This window comes from Aotus nancymaae, unplaced genomic scaffold (genome assembly GCF_030222135.1).
Source record: "Aotus nancymaae isolate 86718 unplaced genomic scaffold, 86718_ANA_hifiasm-v0.15.2.pri h1tg000016l, whole genome shotgun sequence".
Lineage (NCBI taxonomy): Eukaryota > Metazoa > Chordata > Mammalia > Primates > Aotidae > Aotus > Aotus nancymaae.
In genome coordinates, this window is record NW_026988428.1 from 35,318,048 (window position 1) to 35,339,846 (window position 21,799).

Consider the following 21,799-nt stretch of genomic DNA (forward strand, 5'->3'; position numbering starts at 1 on the left):
AGTCTAGCTTTTATAAATATTGTGCCTTCTATCTTATTCCCTCCCTCTTCTATAGGTAACTATTTAAAAAAATCTTTTGTTACTTATTCTTCTTTTATTTGTTTTATATTTATGTATTTATTTTTTGAGATGGAGTCTTGCTCTGTCATCCAGGCTGGAGTGCAGTGGAGCAATCTTGGCTCACTGCAACCTCTGCCTCCTAGGTTCAAGTGATTCTCCTGCCTCAGCTTCCCAAATAGCTGGCATTATAGGCCTGTACCACCATACCTGGCTAATTTTTGTATTTTTAGTAGAGATGGGGGTTTCACCATGTTGACCAGGCTGATCTTGAACTTCTGACCTCAAGTGATCTGCCTGCCTTGGCCTCCCACAGTGCTGAGATTATAGGTGTGAGCCACTGGGCCTGACCTATTTGTTTTAAAATGTAAGCAAACACTTATGTTCCAGCACCCTTTCTTTGATAAAAGGTAGCAAATTAAACAGTTTTCCCCACCTTGCTTTTTAATATTATATCTTGGAGATTTTTCCATGGTAGTAATAATAATTTTTAGTAATAATATATAATTTTTAATAATATATAATTTTAAATATTTATTTATATAATATTTGCATATATTTAAAATTATTAATAAATAAAATTTAATAAATAAAATATTCTAAGTAGACATTAGACTTTTATTTACTACTCTAAAAGTTTGTTTATTCAAGTTGGCCTCAAAAACTATTTGAATCTTCTCATTGGGAAAATAGATTGCCTTATGTGCAGAGTTGTCTTATTTGGGAGCATAGATGAAAACTACAAAATGGTAACTTTGGAACAGTAAGCTGGAAATCTGAGCGGGATATAGAAGGAAGGTAATATGGTTTGGCCACTCATCCCCACCAAATGTGTTGAAATGTAATCTCCAGTGTTGGAGATGGGGCCTGTTGGGAGATGTTTGGATCATGGGGCAGATGCCTTGTAAATGTCTTGGTGCCATCCTCACGGTAAAGAATGAGTTCTTGCTCTATGAGTTCACACAAGATCTCATTGTTTAAAAGAGTCTGGGCCCTCCCCTCTATCTTGCCCCCTCTCTTGCCATGTTATACACTGGCTTCCCTTTTGCCATGATTGTGAGCTTCCTGACTCTCACCCGAAGCAGATGCTAGCAACACACTTCTTGTACAGCCTGCAGAACTGTGAGCCAAGATAAACCTATTTTCTTGATAAATTACCCAGTCTCAGGTATTCTGTTATAGCAACGCAAACAGACTAATACAGAAGGTGAGGATATAGTGTGCTGGAGAGTTTGGGAAAATGGCATGTTAGGTGACTAGATGACCTGACAATATGAGCAAAGACATGAAGGTAGGAATGTGCACAGTGCTCTCAGGATCAGTCAGCTTGGTTGGAGTTGCAGGTTTGAGAAGGGAAATAGATTGGCAAGGAAATCAACCAAGAGTTTTTTTGAATTAATTCAGGGTCTTGTGATTCAGTGTATTAATAAGATAAGTATCATTATATTCATTCTTTTTAAAGGTTTTAATTTTATTCTGCAATTGACAGTATTTAAGTAATATTGTACATATTCATTGGGGTGCACAGTGATGTTTCAATACAGGTAATGTATAGTGATCAGAGTAATTAGCATATCTATCATTTAAAACATTTATTATTTCTTTGTGTTGAGAATACTCAATATCTTCCCCCTAGCTGTTTGAAACACTATATTATAGTCATCCTACAGTAGTATAGAACACTAAAACTTATTCTTCCTATATAGTTGTAATTTTTTATTCTTTAGCAAATCTCTCCCTACACTCTTTCCCCTTGCCTTACCAGCCTCTGGGATTCTCCGTTATACTTCTTACTTCTATGAGATAAACTTTTTTTAGTTTCCACATATGAATGAGAACATGCAGTGTTTAACTTTCTGTTCCTGGCTTATTTCACTTAACATAATGTCCTTCAGTTCCATCCATGTTGCCACAAATGACAGGATTTCATCCTTTTTATGGTTGAATAGTATTCCATTGTGTATTTATGCCATATTTTCTTTTCTTTTCTTTTTTTTTTTTTGAGATGGAGTCTTGCTCTGTTGCCAGGCTGAAGTGCAGTGGCACTATCTCGGCTCACTGCAACCTCTGCCTCCCGGGTTCAAGCGATTCTCCTGCCTCAGCCTTCCGAGTAGCTGGGATTATAGGTGCCTGCCACCATGCCCAGCTAATTTTTAAAATTTTTAGTGGAGATGGGGTTTTACCAATGTTGGCCCGGGTGGTCTGGATATCCTGATCTCATGATCCGCCTGCCTTGGCCTCCCAAAGTGCTGGGATTACAGACTTGAGCCACCGCGCCTGGCCCACATTTTCTTTATCCATTCATCTGTTGTTGGACATCTAGGATGATTCCATATCTTGGCTCTTATGAATAGTGCTGTGATAAACATGGGGATGCAGATGTCTGTTTAATATAGTGATTTCCTTTCCTTTGGATAAATGCCCAATAGTGGGATTACTGGATCATATAGTAGTTCTATTTTGAGGAACCTCCACTGTTCTCCACAGTGGCTATACTAGCTTATATTCCCACCAACAGTGTATAAGCATTCTTTCTTCTTCACATCCTTGCCAGCACTTGTTATATTTTGTCTTTTTGATAATAGCCATCCTAACTGGAGTGAGATGATGCCTCATTGTGGTTTAAATTTGCATTTCCCTAATGATTAGTGACATTGAGCATTTTTTCATATATTTGTTGACTGTTTATCTTTGAGAATTATGTATTCATTCTTTTAACAAAGATTTATTGAACACCTATTATGTGAAAAATCTGTGCTTGGTGCTGGGATACTGTGGTGAGGAAGATAGATGTAGTCCCTCCCTCAAGGAACAGAGGAGACTTTTTTTTTTTTTTTTGAGATGGAGTCTTGCTCTGTTGCCCATGCTGGAGTACAGTGGTGCAATCTCAGCTCACTGCAACTTCCTCCTCCCAGGTTCAAGTGATTCTCCTGCCTCAGCCTCCTGAGCAGGGGGGACTACAGGCACACACCACCATGCCCAGCTAATTTTTGTATTTTTAGTAGAGACAGGGTTTCACCATGTTGGTCAGGCCAGTCTTGAACTCCTGACCTCAGGTGATCCACCCGCCTTGACCTCCCAAAGTGTTGGGATTACAGGCATGAGCCACCATGCTCAGCGGCCAAGACATTTTATTACTACCAGAATTGCAGTGTGCTCTGAAGATATGTAAATGGGGGACCTAGCTTAGTTTGGAAGTGGGGGCGGGTAATCAGGAAAAGCTTTCAAGTAAGTGTGTTGAGGCTGAGATCAGAGATGATGAATAAGTATTAGCTTCTGCTGGTGGGGGTGGGAGTGGCAGGGAGAGAATGGTAGTTCCAAGAAGAGAGAGCAGCACTAAGTAAAGAAGGTAGGTGTGGTTCCAGAACTAAAAAAAATGCCCAGTATGATTTAAAGGGTTGGAGAGTGTAGGGAAGAGTGGATGAGAGATGAAAAATAATTTTTTAGAGAAATTGCAAAGGAAGACTTAGTAAGAAAAGGGAACTAGCTACCTGACGGCATATGGTAGGCACTCATACATTTGGAATGGATGAATAAGTAACTGAAATTTCACCCGTGGGCTAAGAAATGATGGTGCCATTGGTAGGAATAAATAAATGAGCACAGGGTGTTAGTTCTGGAAGGCAAGTTAGTTTGGTTTTAGACACATGGATCTTGAGCTCTGGCATCCTAGTGGCTTATCAATGACTGAACCACAGTTTCAGACTACAGTTGAAACTGTAAGTCTCAAGTGAGGAAAACAAAGGGTAGAGAGCTCTTTCTCTGAAATTGCCAGAGGAAGAAAAGGCCTAAGGATGAGTCAGAGGAGACCTGATAAAGGAGCAGGATGGAGAATTTTGAGGACAGTATGGCAAACAGGCTCAAATGCTGCAAAGAGGCCAGAGACAATATACCAAATGGGACAACCTGCTTCACAGCACTTGCAAAATGCCAGCATGTTATACAGAGGTATAGATGGAGTGGTGAGGTGGAAAAGTCATGAGATTTACAGCCACAAGACCAGGGCTCATGACATCTCCTTGTAGTCCCAGCTGCTCTGGAGGCTGAGGCAGGAGAATTGCTTAAACCCAGGAGTTCAAGGCTGCAGTGAGCTATGATTATATCACTGCAATATAGCCTGGGTGACCCATTCTCTAAAAAGTGGGAAAAAAAAAAAAGACAGGCTCAGTCTTAGCTCTTTCTTTTATGACATTTGTGACCCTGGGATCATTAATTAATGTCTGTGAGTCTCAGTCTGCTCATTTACAGAATGAGGAAGAGAATGGCTGCCATATTCACTTCTAAAAGATATTGTGAAGTTCAAATGTAAAAATACATGTAAACCATTGTGTTTTCCCCCTAAGTATCTCAAAAGGATCTGGCATACACAAAGTTTGTATATTTGAATGATGTATATGTATTACTGTGACTATTTATTTGTGTTTAAACAGAGACCAGATGAAGAAGCTGTGGTGGATCAGGGTGGGACCAGTACAATTCTCAACATTCACTATGAAAAAGAAGAGCTGGAAGGTAAGAACTGCCATGCTGTGTGATCAGGGAAATTGGTGAGAGGCAGCCTGGTGTGGGAAGACCTGGCTCTGTGTCCTAACTCTTTCTCACTAGCTGTCAGACCTTGGGGAAAATCACTTAATTATCTTTAGCCTCACTTTTCTCATCTGGTAAATAAAAGTAGGGATACTAATACCTGTCTTACTTTGTAGGGATACCATTAGGATCTAATTGCCAACATAGGAGATAGTGCTTTGGACACTGTGAAGTCCAGTATAAATATTAACAAATAACCTGTTCTTTGAGAATGTGATGTACTCAGTTCAGTGCACTGATTCTTGACAACTGCCTGGAAATACCAATATATACAAAACTTAAAAAGAAAATAAAATACAAATAGTTTTAAAAACTCAGTTTGGCTATAAAACCCTATTTTTACCCCATTTCCAATATTTACTGTTTCTATTCTAACTATACCCATTTCTGCTTGGTGTTTTCATCTAAATGAAGGAAAACAGGAACACACCTGTGACATACTTTTGAGTTCATAACACCAAAGTTATGTAAAAGCCCAGCTGAAGTGGAAAGGAAGGAAGAGGCATTTTGGATGACCCACTCTGTTGAGTTTGCCTTGTTTCAGCTCTTCCTTTCTCTGCACCTCACCCGCAGCTCCCTATATGACCATTGTGTGGTGTCCTGCTTTCCTTCTTCCCCTGGGGACTAGCTGGTGTGTTAGGAGTTGGACTCACACCTGGCCATGTTTTCCTGATTAGTTTTGATGCTCAGTTTCATTAAAGGAAGGCTCGTGTCCAGTATAGCTTTAATGAGAAGCCACATTTGGCTCAGAAGCCTTTGTGAAATCTCTGCAGCATCCCCTGCAATGTTGAAGGCTATGATACAGCAACTTTCTGATGCCTGAGACAGCATGTGAAATGTTCTCTCTGTACTGCCTGTTCCCATGGCAGTTTTTTTCATCAAAGTTGTACAACCTCCAGAGAAAACTTGTCCTTTTGATGGGGAGAGCGGAAGCTGTAGAGGCTGACTCAGCCTCTGGGTCTGTTACCATGAGAATATCTGATGTGGGTGGCTCTGTGGAGGTCAGTGGTGTTTGGGTATACCAAGGTGAAGTTTTCCAAGTTATTTTGACCAGACGGAAGAAGAGAAAATGTGAGCTTCAGCAATTGGGAGAGAGTGGGAGAAGGAAAGGATGTGGAATGGGAGGCTAACATCTGTTGAATGCCCCTTGTGTATTACGCATTAGATTAGGCACCTTATACAAGTTGTCTTTTTCATCTTCATAGCACTCCAGGCAGGTGGGTATCATTATCCCTATTTTACGCATGAGGAAACTGCTCAAGGTCATTGAGCATAATAGCAGGTGAGGCTGGGGAGAGAATCCTGCTCTTTTCATTCTGCCACACAGCCTGCAAGGGAGGACAGCAACTAGCATTAACCACCCAACCTCAATATCTTGCTCCATCATATAAAATTTTTGTATGTTGCTCTTGCCTCTTCTTCTGTTATGATAATCCTGTGGTCTCTCTACCCTCTCATTGCATCTTTGGGGCACGTTGCTGTCAGTTTAGTTGTCCTGTAGCAAGCACCACTGGACCTTTGCCCTCAGCAAGCGGGTAACCATTTATGAACACTCTTGTCTACTTGGGAGTAGAATAAGAAACCAGGGCAAGCTCTCTTGAATCTTGATATCTGGTTCCATCCATGGAGATCAGCTGAGTAATTGGCAGCAGGAGTATCTTCTCCAGATGACATCATCTGTTCTTTATGCATGCTCTACTTTGCTAAAAAAGAAAGCTGCCTATGATGACAGACTTACTAGCGCATAGTGTATTGGGAAATGGTCCTTTGTACATAGACTTTTTTTGAAAACTAGAATCTTATTTATGTTAACACTTTTACAAAAAGCATTAAATTCAAATGGTGGATGAACTAGAACCAGACCTCAGGCCTGATGTGGTTCTAGAGCAGCTCTGGAGAAGAGAAGAGAGAGTTGGGATTTGCTGTAGGGTTGGCTGTGCTGTGAGTTCCACCCAGACTCACTCTGAAGGGCCATCCTAGGACTCAGTGAGGCTGGACTCAGGGTAGTGTTATCTCTTGAAGGCATAGAATAAAATGAGTCCCATTTTGGTGGAACACAGAAGCAAATTGTGTTAAGATTCAATATGCAGGCCATAATAGAAGGTTCTGTGGCTGCCAAAAAAAGGTCCAGATTTTCCTTCCCATATTCCATACCTTCTGCTCAGATGACATAAACTATAAATCATTGCCTTATCCCATTTTATTTATTTATTTATTTATATTAAACAACAACCTCTAGTCCAAGAATATGAGTTTTTTGTTTGTTTTTTGAGACAGTCCTACGCTGTTGCACAGGCTGGAGTTCAGTGACACAATCTTGGCTCACTGTAGCCTCCATCTCCCAGGCTCAAGTGATCCTCCCACCTTAGCCTCCCAAGTGCTGGGGCTACAGGCACGTGCCACCATGCCTGCTATCCTTACCCCATTTTAAGAACTATTTCTGAGACTTAGTCTGTGCACATTGTTAGAAATTTTGTAAATGTGGGTCTTTTTGGATAAATTAATTCTATCAGTAAGAGACGGTGCATTAAGCTGCAGGTTCCAGCCCCGCAGGGTCTAGTGGGTGTTCTTTTGTGTGCAGAGATGATAGATCTTAGAAAAGAAAGACACAAGAACACAGAGATAAGAGAAGAATTCAGCTGGGCTCGAGGGGCCACTGTTACGAAGGGGCGGAGTCCAACAGTGGCCCCAAATGCCTGGGCGCACTGATATTTATTGTATACAGACAGTGGGGCAGAGCCAGGAGAGTAACTCATCTGACACAACAATCCTTAGGGGTCAAGCAAATCACATTCTTACAATACGGGGGGGGGGGGGCACGTGGGTACAGTTTAGGGATCATGTGGGTATAGTACAGTGGGTCACATGGGTACAGTACAGAGGGCCCCTCTCTCTCAGGTAGCTGCTGAAAGGAGGGGAGGCATATATGTCAGTATATTTCTATGCACTTATCAGAGAGATCAAAGGCTTTTAGGATTCCTCTATTCTTAATTCTCACAGCCTCTAAGAATTTACAAGGGAGCATCGGGTGGGAAAATGGAACATGAAAGTGGACAAGGATGGTGACCATCGGAACATTGCACCGCGGAGAGGTGTTAAAACCCCTGGATGTCTGTGGGTCGGCCTGGCTAGTGTCAGACCTTCCTCAAGAGCCGGCAGAGCAGAGCTTTCTCTGAAACTCCCCAGTGAAAGGGAAACTCCCCCTTACCGCCTGCTAAGCAACAGGCGCCTCCCCAGATGCTAGCGTTACCGCAATGCCTGCCTGCTAAGGAACACGCACGTTCCCAGGCGCCAGCATTACCACAAGGCATTTACTCTCACCTCCTGATCACTTCTCACAATGTCCCTTCAGTTCCAAATTATATTTCACTGGATTATGTCTATACTATAAGACTGAAATGTTCCTACACTAAAGCAAAGATTAATAGGGAATAATGATGCAATAAGATTAATTATATAATTGAATATGTGATTGAATCTAAGTCTAATTGGTGTCATTGCTATAACTAAGTAATCAGTAAATATGTTTGGTATTATTGCTATATCTAAGTAATCAGTTATTTATTATACTGTGACAGATTGTGCCTTCAGTCTCTTGCTGTGGCACCTGGGCAACTTTCTTCCCACATTAAGTTATTATGTTGCTTTTTTTTAATATGTGGGAAGAGTCAAAAGCAAACATTAGAACTTGAGTTTAGAACTTTATTGCTCTTCTTGAGTTTATCTTTGAATAAACTCAAGAAAAGCAATAGTCCATGATGTGCTTCAGTGGAGTTTCCTAGTCCCAGGGGAACAAGGGGCAGTTGCTTTAGGTAGAGGAATGGCTTCTTCCATTTTTTCTGGCAGATCATTATTCCTGATTAACTACTGGATTAATGATCTGTGGAGTAAGTTTAAGGCCTTCTAATACGTTTTTAACAGAGGTAAGAGCCATTTAGTCATATTTATAACTTTTAAAAAGGCTTACATCTGCTCTACATGTGACATTCACCCCCGCGGTTATTGACTTTGAGTTAAGCTGTAAGCCCAGAGGAGCAGAGCACCCTGTTATGTGTGATAATGAGCTCTGTGTGGGTGCTGGGTAAACAATGTGCATGTACTGCATCGTACCTTGGTAGCCCAATCTCCATCAGCAGGGTAGGTCACACCTAGGGTTCCTGTCCTGCTTCACATGATTCATGGCCAGTTCACTAAAGATTGCTCTCTGCATATGAATATATACTTATTTTTAAAAATATACACTAAAATTACATCTTTCCCACAATTTTTACTAAATTAGAATACTTTATTTGCACACATATAGTCCAAAAGACTAGGTTTGACCTTTTTTTGAAAAAAGAATGGGGAATTAGATGAGAAGAAATGGGATTTGGGTGAGTTGGTAGGTACAAGAGGCAGGCAAAGAGCAGTTTAATGGCCAAGAAAGTGACCACAGAATTAGTTTAATGAAGTCACTGGATGAATCCAGTTAGTTGGACTGGATTTTATTGGTACTATCTTCATTTCCTAGTGTCTGTTTGTCATCTTTTCTGCCAGTTTTTACTCAGAAAATTCAGATCCTTGCTTCAGAATCCCAGGACTAGAAACTGATGCCTATTTTCTGACAGCCACTTGGTCCTTCTTAGCTCTGACCCCCTGCTGATCTTGATTTCATTTCTGCCTATCTCTGATATTTTCAAAAGGCAGGCATTGTGATTGGCTAATGTTTGTGAGAATTGATTGTACTAAAGTAAGCTTTACCTTACTTCCTACAGAACCATCAAAGGCATCTATAGGATGGATGTCTTCCCCATTATGCCTCAAATCTACCTAGTAGGAATTTAGATATCAAGCAAAACCATATATTATTCACTCAGCAAACATTTACTAAGCCTCTTCTCGGATCCCTTTGTGCAGTAATAAGTCAGGGCAGTGAGAACAATTGAATCATCATTTCTTCTGAAGAATGACCTAGCCTGAAACTTTCATAGGACTCGAACATTAGAACCTGGACTAGCCATCATCTGGACAAGCTCAAGAAGCCATTTAGTCCATCCTCCTTGTTTTACTTTAACAGTGACAGTGAGTAATTTAAACCAATAAGATGAAATCTAATAATGCAGTTTCTAATATCCAATCACTGCCTCCTTAATTTCTCCTTTAAAATTAAATAATACTAGCAGTATACCAGTAGCAGCCCAGTGGAAGTATTCGGAATGGGCTCAAGGAGCAAGGACAAGTAGAAGTTCTAGCCTGGCCAGTAATCCTTAGTGGGGTTTTTAGGGGAGAAGAAACCCATGGTTGGAATGGCTCTATTGAAGAACTGAAAGTCACTTCTCACTGAGGCTGTTCTTAACCCAAATCCAGCTCTATCTAGAAGTACTAGATTTTACAACACCTATGTCATCATTTTAGAGGCCAATCAAAGTGGTTGTTTAGTTTTCAATTTTGTTTTGAGACAGGGTCTCACTCTGTCACCCAGACTGAGTGCAGTGGTAAGATCAAGGCTCACTGCAGCCTCAACCTCCTGGGCTCAAGTGATCCTTCCACCTCAGCCTCCCAAATAGCTGAGACTACAGGCATGCACCACCATGCCTGGCTAATTTTTTATTTTTAGTAGAGTTGGAGTCTTGCTATGTTACTCAGGCTGGCCTCGAACTACTGAATGCAAGTGATCTTCCTTCTTTAGCCTCCCAGAGTGTTGAGATTATAGGTGTGGGTCACAGTGCCTGGCCAGAAGTCGTTGTTCAGGATGAAATTATGCTTTTCACAGCCCATAGATTCTTCATGACCTTCCCCTGCCTGTTTTTCTGTCCTTGTCCATCTCCTTTCCTTCCCTTTTCTGCCTTGCTCTGGCCCTACTAGCTATTCTTTTGCCTCAGAACCAGCTCTGCACATTCCTACCTTACGACCTGTGCACTTGATCTTCCCCCTTCTTGGAATACTCTTTTTCCAGGTCTTCTTATGTTCTCTCCTTATCACTCAGATGTCCCCTCTAATCATCTTAAAGTCTCCCTTCTCCATCCTACCCCTTGCCCTAGACACTCTAGCATTTTACCTTATTTGGTTCATAGTAATAATAATATTTAAATGATATTTTTTTGTTTTCATGTCTGTCCTCCCCAACAAGGATATGTGTCCTGAAGACTTTGTGCTGTTCACTATTTTATCCCCAGCCCTTGGGACAGGATCTGGCACAATTAGGTGACTCTAGTCTGCTGCTAATGCCACCTGGGTTGGTCTCAGTGTTACAGAGATTTCATTAACATACTGTAATGGAACATAATGAGTTAACAAATAGTATTTTATTAAGATGGTATTCAATTTAGCCTTTTCATGCTTTATGCTCTTTATACTGATAATGTCAGGGTCTGGAATCCCACATCTTAGCAGAACCTCCTCTGGCTCTATGTTTTTGTTTCTATGAATTTGCAAGATGACTGTAGGGTCCAGCCCTACAGGGTTCTGTGAGCCCCTCCCGTCTGGTGCGGAGACGAGAAATTATAGAAATAAAAGACACAAGACACAGAGATAGAGAAAAGAGAGTTTGGGCCCAGGGGACTATTGCTACCCAAATCACGGAGACCAGCAGTGGTCCCCAATGCCTGGATGCTCTCACTTTTATTGAGTTGCAAATCTGGGGGCAGGGTAGGTAGGGCATGGCCTTGGTGGTCGGTGACTGGGGGCAGCGTAGATAGGGCGTGGCAGTGATAGGGTCAGGTACATCACATGTCATTCAGGTAGGGACTCAGGAATTTCTGGCACCCGAAGTGAGGTAAGGAACATAATGCATCAGCACCTTTTCCATACTTATCAAGAAAGAACTAAAACATTTAAGATTTGTATTACTATTGCTGATTATCTTTTCTAAGACAAAAGGAACCAGGTATAGAAGTAGAACATAAGAGTAGACATGGAACGTGACCACTGAAGCAGAGCATCACATAGAGACAGTTAAGCCCCCGGATGTCTGTGGGCCTACCTGACAGCCATCAGGCCTTACCACAAGAGCTTGGAGAAGCGGAGTTTTCTCCAAACTTCCCCAGGAAGGAGATGTCTCGACCATTTTGGACATCTCCTTCCCTAGCTGGCTAAACCGTGGGTGCTTTCATAGCGCTGGCACTGCCGCACATCCGAGGCACCCTCCAGCAGCCCTTATGCAGGCATGACAGAGGGCTTAGAGCATCTTGCCTTAGTGTCATTAATTTCACAGTGTCACCCCAGGTTCACACTTCTGACCTGAGAGGCATTAGTAAAAGAATTAAGATTATTTAGGAATAACCAAGATCACATATGAATAGCTAATAACTACTACAGTTATATTTCTAGTTACTTTCTTCTTCATTATTTATATGGAAATAGGCTGAGGCCTTTTGCTCCAGCCTCAGTGCTTATGGAATCTCCTCTCTACAGATGACTACATTATGTTCAGGGATCTGCCTGTTAAAAATGACCTGAGATATACACGAGGCAACAGAGGACTCTCCTGAGACAGGAGGGTAAGAAGTGTGATTCCACCAGATACTAAACATTTTATCCTCATGCCTCTCATCTGCTAGAGATTCTAGCAGATCTCTGATCATCTTCTCCTCTAATCCTCACTGTTTCTTTTTTATTTTGCTTTATCACTTTGGAATTTGGAAAACAGGGAGAGCAAATAAAAGGAGAGACAAATAGAGAAAGAGGTGTTAGAGTGGTACCCAAGGCACTTTAACTTGATTTGGAAGTGAAGAGCACTGTCAAGGAAGCTGAGTGCAGCCTTAGGAAACCCCATTACTGGGAAAAGAAGATAAAGAGTTGGCAACTCTTCCCATAAAGTCTCCTTCTCAGGGAAGTCTTCCTGATGAAGCTCTCCATTCTCAGGTCAGTTAGGACTTTATCAGTCTTCCCATCCCATGGTGAGTACTGTATTTACCCTAAACACATTCACTTTGGTTACATGTTCCTTTTGTGGCCTCTTTCAGTCACAGTCAGAGGCCCTCTTAGGTCAGATTATGTACTCCTGAGGAGGTCCTAAGGGCTTATGCTCTGCAGGGAGATACTTAAGTGATCTATTTGCTGAACATTTGTGGAACGATGACCATGTGTGAAACATTGTGCTTCATTATACAGGCATTCTGAGAGAAAGGTCTAACCTGGGACACTAAGGAGCTTGCAAGTGAAGAGTGGAGAATAAGAGAGATAGCTGCTTAACTTTAATGCAAAGCAGAAATAAGTACATGAGAAAAGCGCTAACCAAGTGTGCTGGGAATCTATCTATCTATCCATCCATCCATCCATCCATCCATCTGGAGATAGGGTCTCATTCTGTCGCCCAGATTGGAGTGCAGTGGTGTGATCATAGCTCACTACAGCTTTGAACCCCTGGACTCAAGTGATCTTACTACCTCAGCCTTCCAAATAGCTAGGACTATAGGTGCATGTCACCACATCTGGCTAATTTTTTTTTTTTATACCTTTTGTGGAGATGAGGTCTCACTAAGTAAGTTCCCCAGGCTGGTCTCAAACTCCTGGCCTTAAACAGTCTTCCTGCCTTGGCCTCCCAAAGTGTTAGGATTATAGGCTTGAGCCACTGTGCCTGGACTGGCACTGGGAATTTAAAGGAATGAGCCAGCACATCTGATGGGGGAGATCAGAAATAATACCAAGAAGGAAGATGTATTTGCAGTGCATCTTGAATAAGTGAGCCAAGTCAGTGTCCAGAAAGCATTGGCACATTTGTGGAATAGCGGTTTGGTTCTGATAGAGAAAAGAGTATGAGGTGATGGTGGGTACAGCAGCTAAGGCCATGAAGAGGAGATGGAGTCAAAACCAGGCCATTCGGTTGCTGGGTACATGACAGGTATACATCTCTAGATTCCCCGCTGCCCAAAATGTTGATTTTCTGTGAGCATGTAGGATTTCCACTTTTTATTTCTCTTGAGCTTGTTACTTAGTTATTGAGAGGTCTTTCATTTTATTTTCCCACTGAATATATAATTTGTACTAAGAGAAGAAAAGACTAAAAATGAGATTGAGTACTGAGCTTGAAGGTCCTGAATTCATATGGGTGAGCCATGATCAGAGCTGTAACTAGGAGGATTTGTTTGCAGGGTTAATTTAGTGTGAGAGACAGGAAGGAACCCCTGCTTTGTCCAAGTGGGTGGTTTAATGGCCTTAATCTATAGAATGTACAGTGATGGAGAAAGAAAGTGGAGTTGAAAATCTAAGGTAACACTCAGGTTTCAAGTCTAGGAAGTTGAGAGAATGGCAAGGCTGTGAATAGAAACACGGAATGAGTATAAGACTGATTTGAGATGGAGGATGGTGACTTTGCTTTGTGACATGTTCAATCACTGTAGATAGAGATTTGAAGGTCATTTGTAAAAGTGAACTTTGAAAATAGAAGCGTGTTCAGCACTAAAAAGAGAGAAGAAAAGGGCCAAGGACAGAAATCTGAGGAGCCTTCCTTTAGTGGCTTGTTGGGGGATGGAGCAGCACAGTCAGAGTAGTGAAAGTGAACCAGGGGAGGGCAGTGGCACCACAGCTCAGGGAGCCCAGAGCATCCAAGTGGTTTGGATACTGCCTGCAACATGGTGGGCTCTCAAGAAAGTCTTTTGAACTAAGCTGAGAGAGATGTAAGATGATAGAGATTTGGTGAATGAGTGATGTGGTGTCCCTACCGAGGGAAGCTTCAGCAGAGACGGGTCAGAAGCCATATGCAGAGGCTGTGGAACAAGGAAGTGGTAAGGAAAGGGAGTTAGGGTTTGACTGTTTTTGGAAATGGTTTGATAGAGAAGGAAAGAGGACATGGGAGAGTAGCACTACTTGGGAAGGTTTCTTTTTAAGAAGTCAGGAAAAACCTGTGGCAGGGATGGATGGAAAGGAGAGACTGAGGATAACAGAAGCAACAGGACCACAGGAGGGTGAGAGGCAATGGGATAGAGTCATACTCACTAACATATTCAGCTTGGCAGAGGAGAGCAAGCCAGACTGAGGAAGAGAATAACTTCTTCCATCTCTTCTAAGTAAAACCTGAAGTGAAGGCTGGGTACAGTGGTTCATACCTGTAATCCCAGTACTTTGGGAGGCCGAGGCCAGAGGATCGCTTGTGCTTGGGAGTTTGAAACAAGCCAGGGCAACGTGTCAGGAACTTGTCTCTACTAAAAATCGAACAAATTTCCAGGGTGTGGTGGTGCACACTTGAGGTCTCAGCTATATAGGAAGATCACTTGAACCTGAGAGTTTGTGGCTACAGTGAGTGGTGATGACACCACTGCACTCCAGCCTGGGTGACAGAGTGAGACTGTCTAAAAAAGAAAGGAAAAAAAAAAAGAAAATTTAAAAACTGATGGAATGTCACCTGTTCTCAGCAGGAAGGAATGTAGATAAGGTTGTGGATTTGAAGACACTGGGTAAGGATTAGAACAGCTCCTTTGGTGGAAGATGTGGGGACTGGGTCTGAGATCTAGAGTGCTGAGCAGCAGTAACCAGGCAGAAATGGGAGAAGACTAAGGCACGGTGCACTGGGCATGGGAGCATCAGCAGCCCCAAAGCTACTGATTCTGGGCTCCAGGTTTGGCAGGAAGGCAAGGGGAAGACAGGTAGAGGTGACAGAGACCTGGAAATCAGGATCAAAACCAAAGCAGGCTTATAGAAGGAATGAGGCTGGATGTAGTGGCTCATGCCTATAAACCCAGCGCTTTGGGAGGTGGAGACAGTAGGATTGCTTGGGGCAAGAAGTTTGAGATCAGCTTGGGCAATGTGGCAAGACTCTGTCTCTACAAAAAATTTTAAAAATTAGCTGGGTGTGGTGGTGCACAACTGTATTCCTAGCTACTTGGGAGACTGAGGTGGGAGGATTGCTTGAACCCAGGAGTTGGAGGTTGCAGTGAGATATGACCATGCTACTGCCCTCTACCCTGGGCAACAGAGTGAGATACTGTCTCAAGAATAAAAAGAAGGAATAGGAGTGGAGGAACTAGGGAGGGAACACTATTGGGTCACTTATTTTCTCATTTTCCCCTCTCTTTGTACAATATTTAATGTCTTTTTTTAACCCTAACCTCACCCTTCTCATGACTTATAACTAGTCTCTTTTAGTATTATTCTAGATTGTATATTCTACAATACAGAAAATAAAATAATGGAAGGTGATCCTAGGATGAATACATCCGAGACTGTTACAACTTATTCTAGGCATTGTGTTAAGCATTTTGCATGCAAAACCTTATTTACTACTTATGAAAACTCCAATTAAATAACAAACTTTTAATATTTCTTCTTAAAGATGAATCACAGAGAGATTAAATTGTTCAAGGTCACATGGCTAGGGAATGATGGAATTGAGTTTTGGACACAGGTGGGCTGATTTGAGCCTTACCTGTGCTCTTAACCACTTTTCTGCCTCCCTGCCAAGACCTGCCACACTTGTTATAGAGCAACTGTGTTGCCTTTTAAAAAAATCACTCAATCCCAGCACTTTGGGTGGCTGACAGGCAGATCACGAGGTCAGGAGTTCAAGACCAGCCTGGCCAACATGGTAAAACCTCGTCTCTGCTAAAAATATAAAAATATACAAGTATGCATGGTGGTGCCTACTTGTAGTCCCAGGTACTTGGGAGGCTGAGGCAGGAGAATCGCTTGAACCTGGGAGGTGGAGGTTGCAGTGAGCTGAGATCACACCACTGCACTCCAGCTTGGGCAACAGAGTAAGACTTCATCTCGGAAAAAAAAGAAAATCACTCAAATTGTCATTGTCATGACAATAACTAACATCTGAATCAGCCTTTACAATTTGCAAAGCACATTATTTCTTTCAATCTTCACAAGATCTCTGTGAAGTTTGCAGGCATGTGCAGCATAAAGGAAGAGACCCTCAACTCCAAAATCTCTATATCTTTACTCCTGGAAGTCTTTGAAGTTTTGTTATTTCATAGTTGTGACCAGGCCAAAGAACTGTGATATTTTTTCTTAACTATACTAGGATATTTTTTTTTCTACTAAAGGAGTTCTCTCCACAGACCTTCTACTTCTTTCCAGGTCATAGAACTCTGTACGTGGGAGTTCGGATGCCGCTGGGCCGGCAGAGTCATCGGCACCACCGCACTCATGGCCAGAAGCACCGGAGGCGAGGGCGGGTCAAAGGAGCCAGCCAGGGGGAGGAAGGCCTGGAAGCCCTGGCCCACGGTAATGGCCTTGGGAGACAGGGAGATGAAGGGTGGGTTTCCACGGCCCAGAGGCATGGGGAGTCTGAGGGGACATGTGACTGACATTAGCAGCTGGTCTTGATTCTCCAGCCCTTTGTAGGATTTTCAGAGCTTGCTTCCAAGAAGAAATGCCTCTTAAGAGTCAAAAATATTTTCATGAAAACTTCACAGTTCTGACCCCCTAAAATCAATATCATAATAGGTAAAATCCCTTGCTAGAGAAATTAGCCAATCGTTTTGATCAAATTCATCAGTTTTCCAGTTTCTTGTGGGTTTTCTTCAAGTGGTCTTCATTCATAAATTTTTTCTCCCATGAAACTACTTGTACAGAGTAGCTTTTTCTCTGAGAATAAAGAAATCTTTTTCATCTGTGTTCGTGGCTGTCTATAAATATCCCTAAAGTTGTTAGGTAAGGCAAAATGATATTTCTGTTCTAAGTGTGAGGCTAGAGCAGACCTTTCTCTTTGGTTGATTTCCTAGACACACCATCTCAGCGTGTTCAGTTCATTCTTGGCACCGAGGAAGATGAAGAGCATGTGCCTCATGAGCTGTTTACAGAGCTGGATGAGATCTGTATGAAAGAGGGAGAAGATGCTGAGTGGAAGGAAACAGCCAGGTGAGGCCCTAAAATGGCCTGCATCAAGATCTGCTTGGGTAGGCAAATGTGTACCTTCCAGCAAGTGACAGGACTGCTTGCTTTGTTTCTTCTTGGGAGAAGCTGTGACTGACATAGGGACTGACATTCTAGGGTCTCTAGTGGAAATCTTTGATGTTGGCCTCTTTGTGATGCCTTTGGTGATACCTATGCCAGATAACCTGGAGCATGGGAATGGTGAGATAAACATAGGATATTCAAGGGGTCTCCTCTCATTTGTTTGGGGCTCAGAGTAAGTTTACGGGCTATCTTGGTATTACTATAGGTCTGGCTTAGAAGATGTGGACAGGGCCACCTTGGTGGGGACCTAGTTAAGCAGACATAGCATAGGTCCAGACTTCTTCTGCAGGTGAACCACAGGGTTCAAATTTACTGTCAGTCAGAGTTTTTGAGACTTTAACTTCCTCTGGGACAATTCAACCTCATAGAGACCCTTGGGATTATAACCAGCCTGACTGTTGGCTTCCTGGAGTGATTGTAGAATAACTGCTTGTCTGAGACTCAAATCCCAGAAGAGCCCTCAGGGGGCATGTCTAGGCTCTTCTAGTAACTGACCAGTGAACCTTACAGATGATGCCTGAGACTCAGGGAAGGAGAGAGGTGGGTAATTAGCAAAGCGTGGCTCCAGCTCTCACTGAAACAGCTCTTGCTGAATGCCTGCTGTATTGTGAATGTTATGGGTTGAGAGATTTAAACTGGCCAGTTGACCTGGTATCAAGTGAAAAGGAAATTAGTCTTTTGTTATTCCATCTTGGCATACTTCTAAAGGTCACACAGAACACTGAACACTAAAGGTCACACAGGACAGAGATAAAAAGAAAAATATCATTTTATTAATGTGATTTGTCAATGTGTCCAAGTGATAGAGATTAAATCTATTTTTTAATTGTACAGGTAATGCATGCTCATTATAGAATGTTTAAGAATAAAGATAAGCAAAAAGAAGAAAAAAATTATTTGTAATCCCATAACTGCAGGGTTAATGAGGAGTATAATATTTGGTGTCTTATACATGTATGTGTTTGACTTTTAAAATTTTCTTTAAATAAGAATGGAATTAAACTATACTCAGTCTTGCAGTGTTCTATTACCTGCTTTTTTAACTTACCAATATACCCTGAACATATAGATTATATTTTACAGTGCTCAGTATGACTATTCAGATAGCCTCCTCTATGGCTTACATTGAAGATTCTCTCTTGAAAATTCCTCATTTTCTATCTTTGGCATCTAGCTATTTGTAATGCTTTCAGGTGGCTGAAGTTTGAAGAAGACGTTGAAGATGGAGGAGAACGCTGGAGCAAGCCTTATGTGGCAACCCTTTCTTTGCACAGTCTGTTTGAGCTAAGAAGCTGCCTTATTAATGGAACAGTCCTTCTGGATATGCGTGCAAATAGCATAGAAGAAATTTCAGGTAAGGTTGGGGAGGGAAAAACAGAGACTTTCTTATAAATTTAAGAAGTGTGGGGAAAAAAAGAGTGTGGTGTGGCAAAAAGAATATGGTGGCTTGTATGTCCTTGGGCAAGCCACAACCTTCCTGGCCTCAGTGTCCTTGGCTGTGGGAAGGGTTTCAGGTGAATAAATGATTCTACCTACTTCACAGGTGTATTATGGGATTCAAATGACATGGTGTTAAATTTTCATTTGTCTGTTCATTCAGCAAATATTTTATTTTGTATCTGCTATATACTTGATGACGTGCTAGGCAAGGGGGAATAAAGTCCCCTCGGGTGCAGTGGCTCATGCCTGTAATTCCAGCACTTTGTGGGGCTGAAGTGGGTGGATAACTTGAGCTCAGGAGTTCCAGACCAGCCTGGTCAACATGGTGAAACCCTGTCTCTACAAAAAAATAGAAAAATTAGCTGGGAGTGGTGGCTTATACCTGTAGTCCTAGTTATTCAAAAAGCTGAGGCATGAAGATCACTTGAGCCCTGTTGGGCAAGGCTGCAGTGAGCTGAGATTGTGCCACTGCACTCCAGCCTGGGTGATAGAGTGAGACCCTGTCTCTTAAAAAAGAAAAAAAAGAGACAGAAACGGTTCCAACCTTCAAGGAGCTCACCTTCAAATGGAGGAATAGCCATGGAAATGACAATTAAAATAAGTGCAACAACAGAGATATGCTTGACAGTAATTAGAGACAGGGACAACTGGAAGTTGTGTGTAGAAAAAAGAGTAAACAGAATTAAATACTTTAAATTATAGCATCTAGGGCAGATATGCAGGTACTTGAGCCAAAGTGCCCCTACTTCTTCAGTAAGATGTGACGGGGAGATGTCTGATTGTGCTTCCTGATGTGATTGAGTGTTAAGTTAGTATATTTGGGGCCTGGATGGAGAAACACCTGGGTGCACAAGGGACTTTTCCCTTGAATTGGTTCTGTTTGGCTGGACAAGTTAAAGAAATATTTCTCCAAACCTTTCTCTATTTCAAGCATTCAAGTAATTCTGTCTCTCTGGGATCATAGGAGGACCCAGGGGAGGGGTAAGCACTGATGGGATATTGGGTCCCCTTCTTTTTCAAGGAGGTGCCCCAGAAGCATCGCTCTGACTGCCTAGGAAAAATGGAATTCTCATGTCCACCATTGGAGTCACATTTTGCTAACTTTTGACTATTTGTCTGAAATTTCATGAATGTCCCTTAAAAGGCTGTTTGTTAGGGAGAAGAATCCCTGGGAACTATTGAAGCTGTTTAAAACTCTTTGTAAACAACAGCAGCCACTGGAGAGTTTTGGACAGGGTAATGATCAATCAGATTTTGCATATTATAAAGATAATTATGACACAATATCGAGGGTCAGTTGAAGGGAGAAATGCATTAAGCTATTGCAGTAGTTCAGGTGAGACGTCACCTGCACTGTGGGCAGTGATAGTAAGAGATGGCTAATTTTTCTTCTGAGAACTTTAGGTGATAAGAGAGACAGGAGGCAGTAGATAGAGGGAGACATGAGGTGGATGTTCTTTCTTTTTCCCCCAAGATGAAGGGTCCTAAAGCATGATTAGAATATTGGGGTGGGGTGGGGAAGGAACCAGTGAATATAAAGGTTAAACATACAGAAATATGGCTCTTCAGCTTGATTATGGAATAGATTAACCTCATTTATTGCTTCTAGTACTTGGATAGTCATGGATGGAATTAGAAATTGAGGATAGGTTGAGAGTTTTGGGAGGCTTTTGAAGCATTATGTAGGACTGAAGTAAAAGTGCTATGATTCTTCACATCAGGTACCTAATATAGTCATAATATTTTAGTGATAAGGATCAGTAAAGTATATCAGGAGAATCAGCACTCTCTCTGTATCATCTCATTTAATTTTCTGTAACACCTTTCTAACGTAGGTAATATGAGTTCCATGTTACAGATGAAGAACTGAGGTATAGAGAGAGTATGTATCTTGCCCAGATCACACAGCTAGAAAGTGGTAGAAGAAGGAAGCAATGTAGGCCTTTAACTCCAGAACCCATACTGATAACTGCTATGTTTACTGACACTTATCACTAGGTTTTGAAATTTTTTTCCCCTCAACTCCATTGGCCTTGGTAGGTTTTGAGGTGATACTTGTTGGTAATTGTCTGGGCTAAGTGGTTAGTTAACTTAATTTTTCATATAGATTCCTCTTCTAAATAGCCCTTTGGAGTTCTACAGTTATAATTCTTCTTGACAATCACAGCAATGTCAAAATCTTGGAGGAAGGGAATGTAGGGAAAATTTAGCAGATGACAGAACAAAGTAGGTAATAATGTGAGCTTTCAAATTATATAGTCCTGAATTTGAATCCCAGCTCTGCAAACTACTAGATGTAAGACCTTGGAGAATTTTCTAGCATTTGGGCCTCAGTTTCCTCATTTGTGAAAATTGTTGTACTAGTACTCAATAGTTTCTATGCCCAATCATAATAATTTGTTGCATGAAAAAAGTATAACTTTTCACAGTCACTGTCATCAAATAGCACTTTCAGACATGAAGCTGAAATTGTACCTCAGTAGCTCTAGTGGAGCTGCTTCCCCCTATTCCATGCCTTTACCCCATTCCACCTGATGTTGGCCTCCTTGGATTCATTAACCCTCAGTCTGAGTGTTCATGTGAGTGCCTACTTTCTAGACCTGATCCTGGATCAGCAAGAACTGTCCAGTGACCTGAATGATAGCATGAGGGTTAAAGTGCGGGAAGCCCTTCTCAAAAAGCATCATCATCAGAATGAAAAGAAGAGAAACAACCTCATTCCCATTGTTCGCTCCTTTGCTGAGGTTGGCAAGAAGCAGTCCGATCCACATTCGATGGATAAACATGGTAAGATTATTAGGTGATTTTTCTCTCTTTATTAATAAGAAATTTG

At 41.8% G+C, this 21,799-nt stretch overlaps 1 protein-coding gene across 1 annotated transcript in view; it reads left to right on the forward strand.

Annotated features, from left to right (window-relative positions):
* SLC4A8 (solute carrier family 4 member 8) overlaps positions 1-21,799 on the forward strand; it is an 88,391-nt gene that overhangs the window by 10,800 nt on the left and 55,792 nt on the right. The window contains exons 2-6 of the mRNA XM_012450227.2: positions 4,488-4,569; positions 16,645-16,791; positions 17,292-17,427; positions 18,720-18,880; positions 21,565-21,753. Of these exons, the coding sequence (XP_012305650.1) occupies positions 4,488-4,569; positions 16,645-16,791; positions 17,292-17,427; positions 18,720-18,880; positions 21,565-21,753 (715 nt within the window). The remainder of the gene's footprint in view (positions 1-4,487; positions 4,570-16,644; positions 16,792-17,291; positions 17,428-18,719; positions 18,881-21,564; positions 21,754-21,799) is intronic.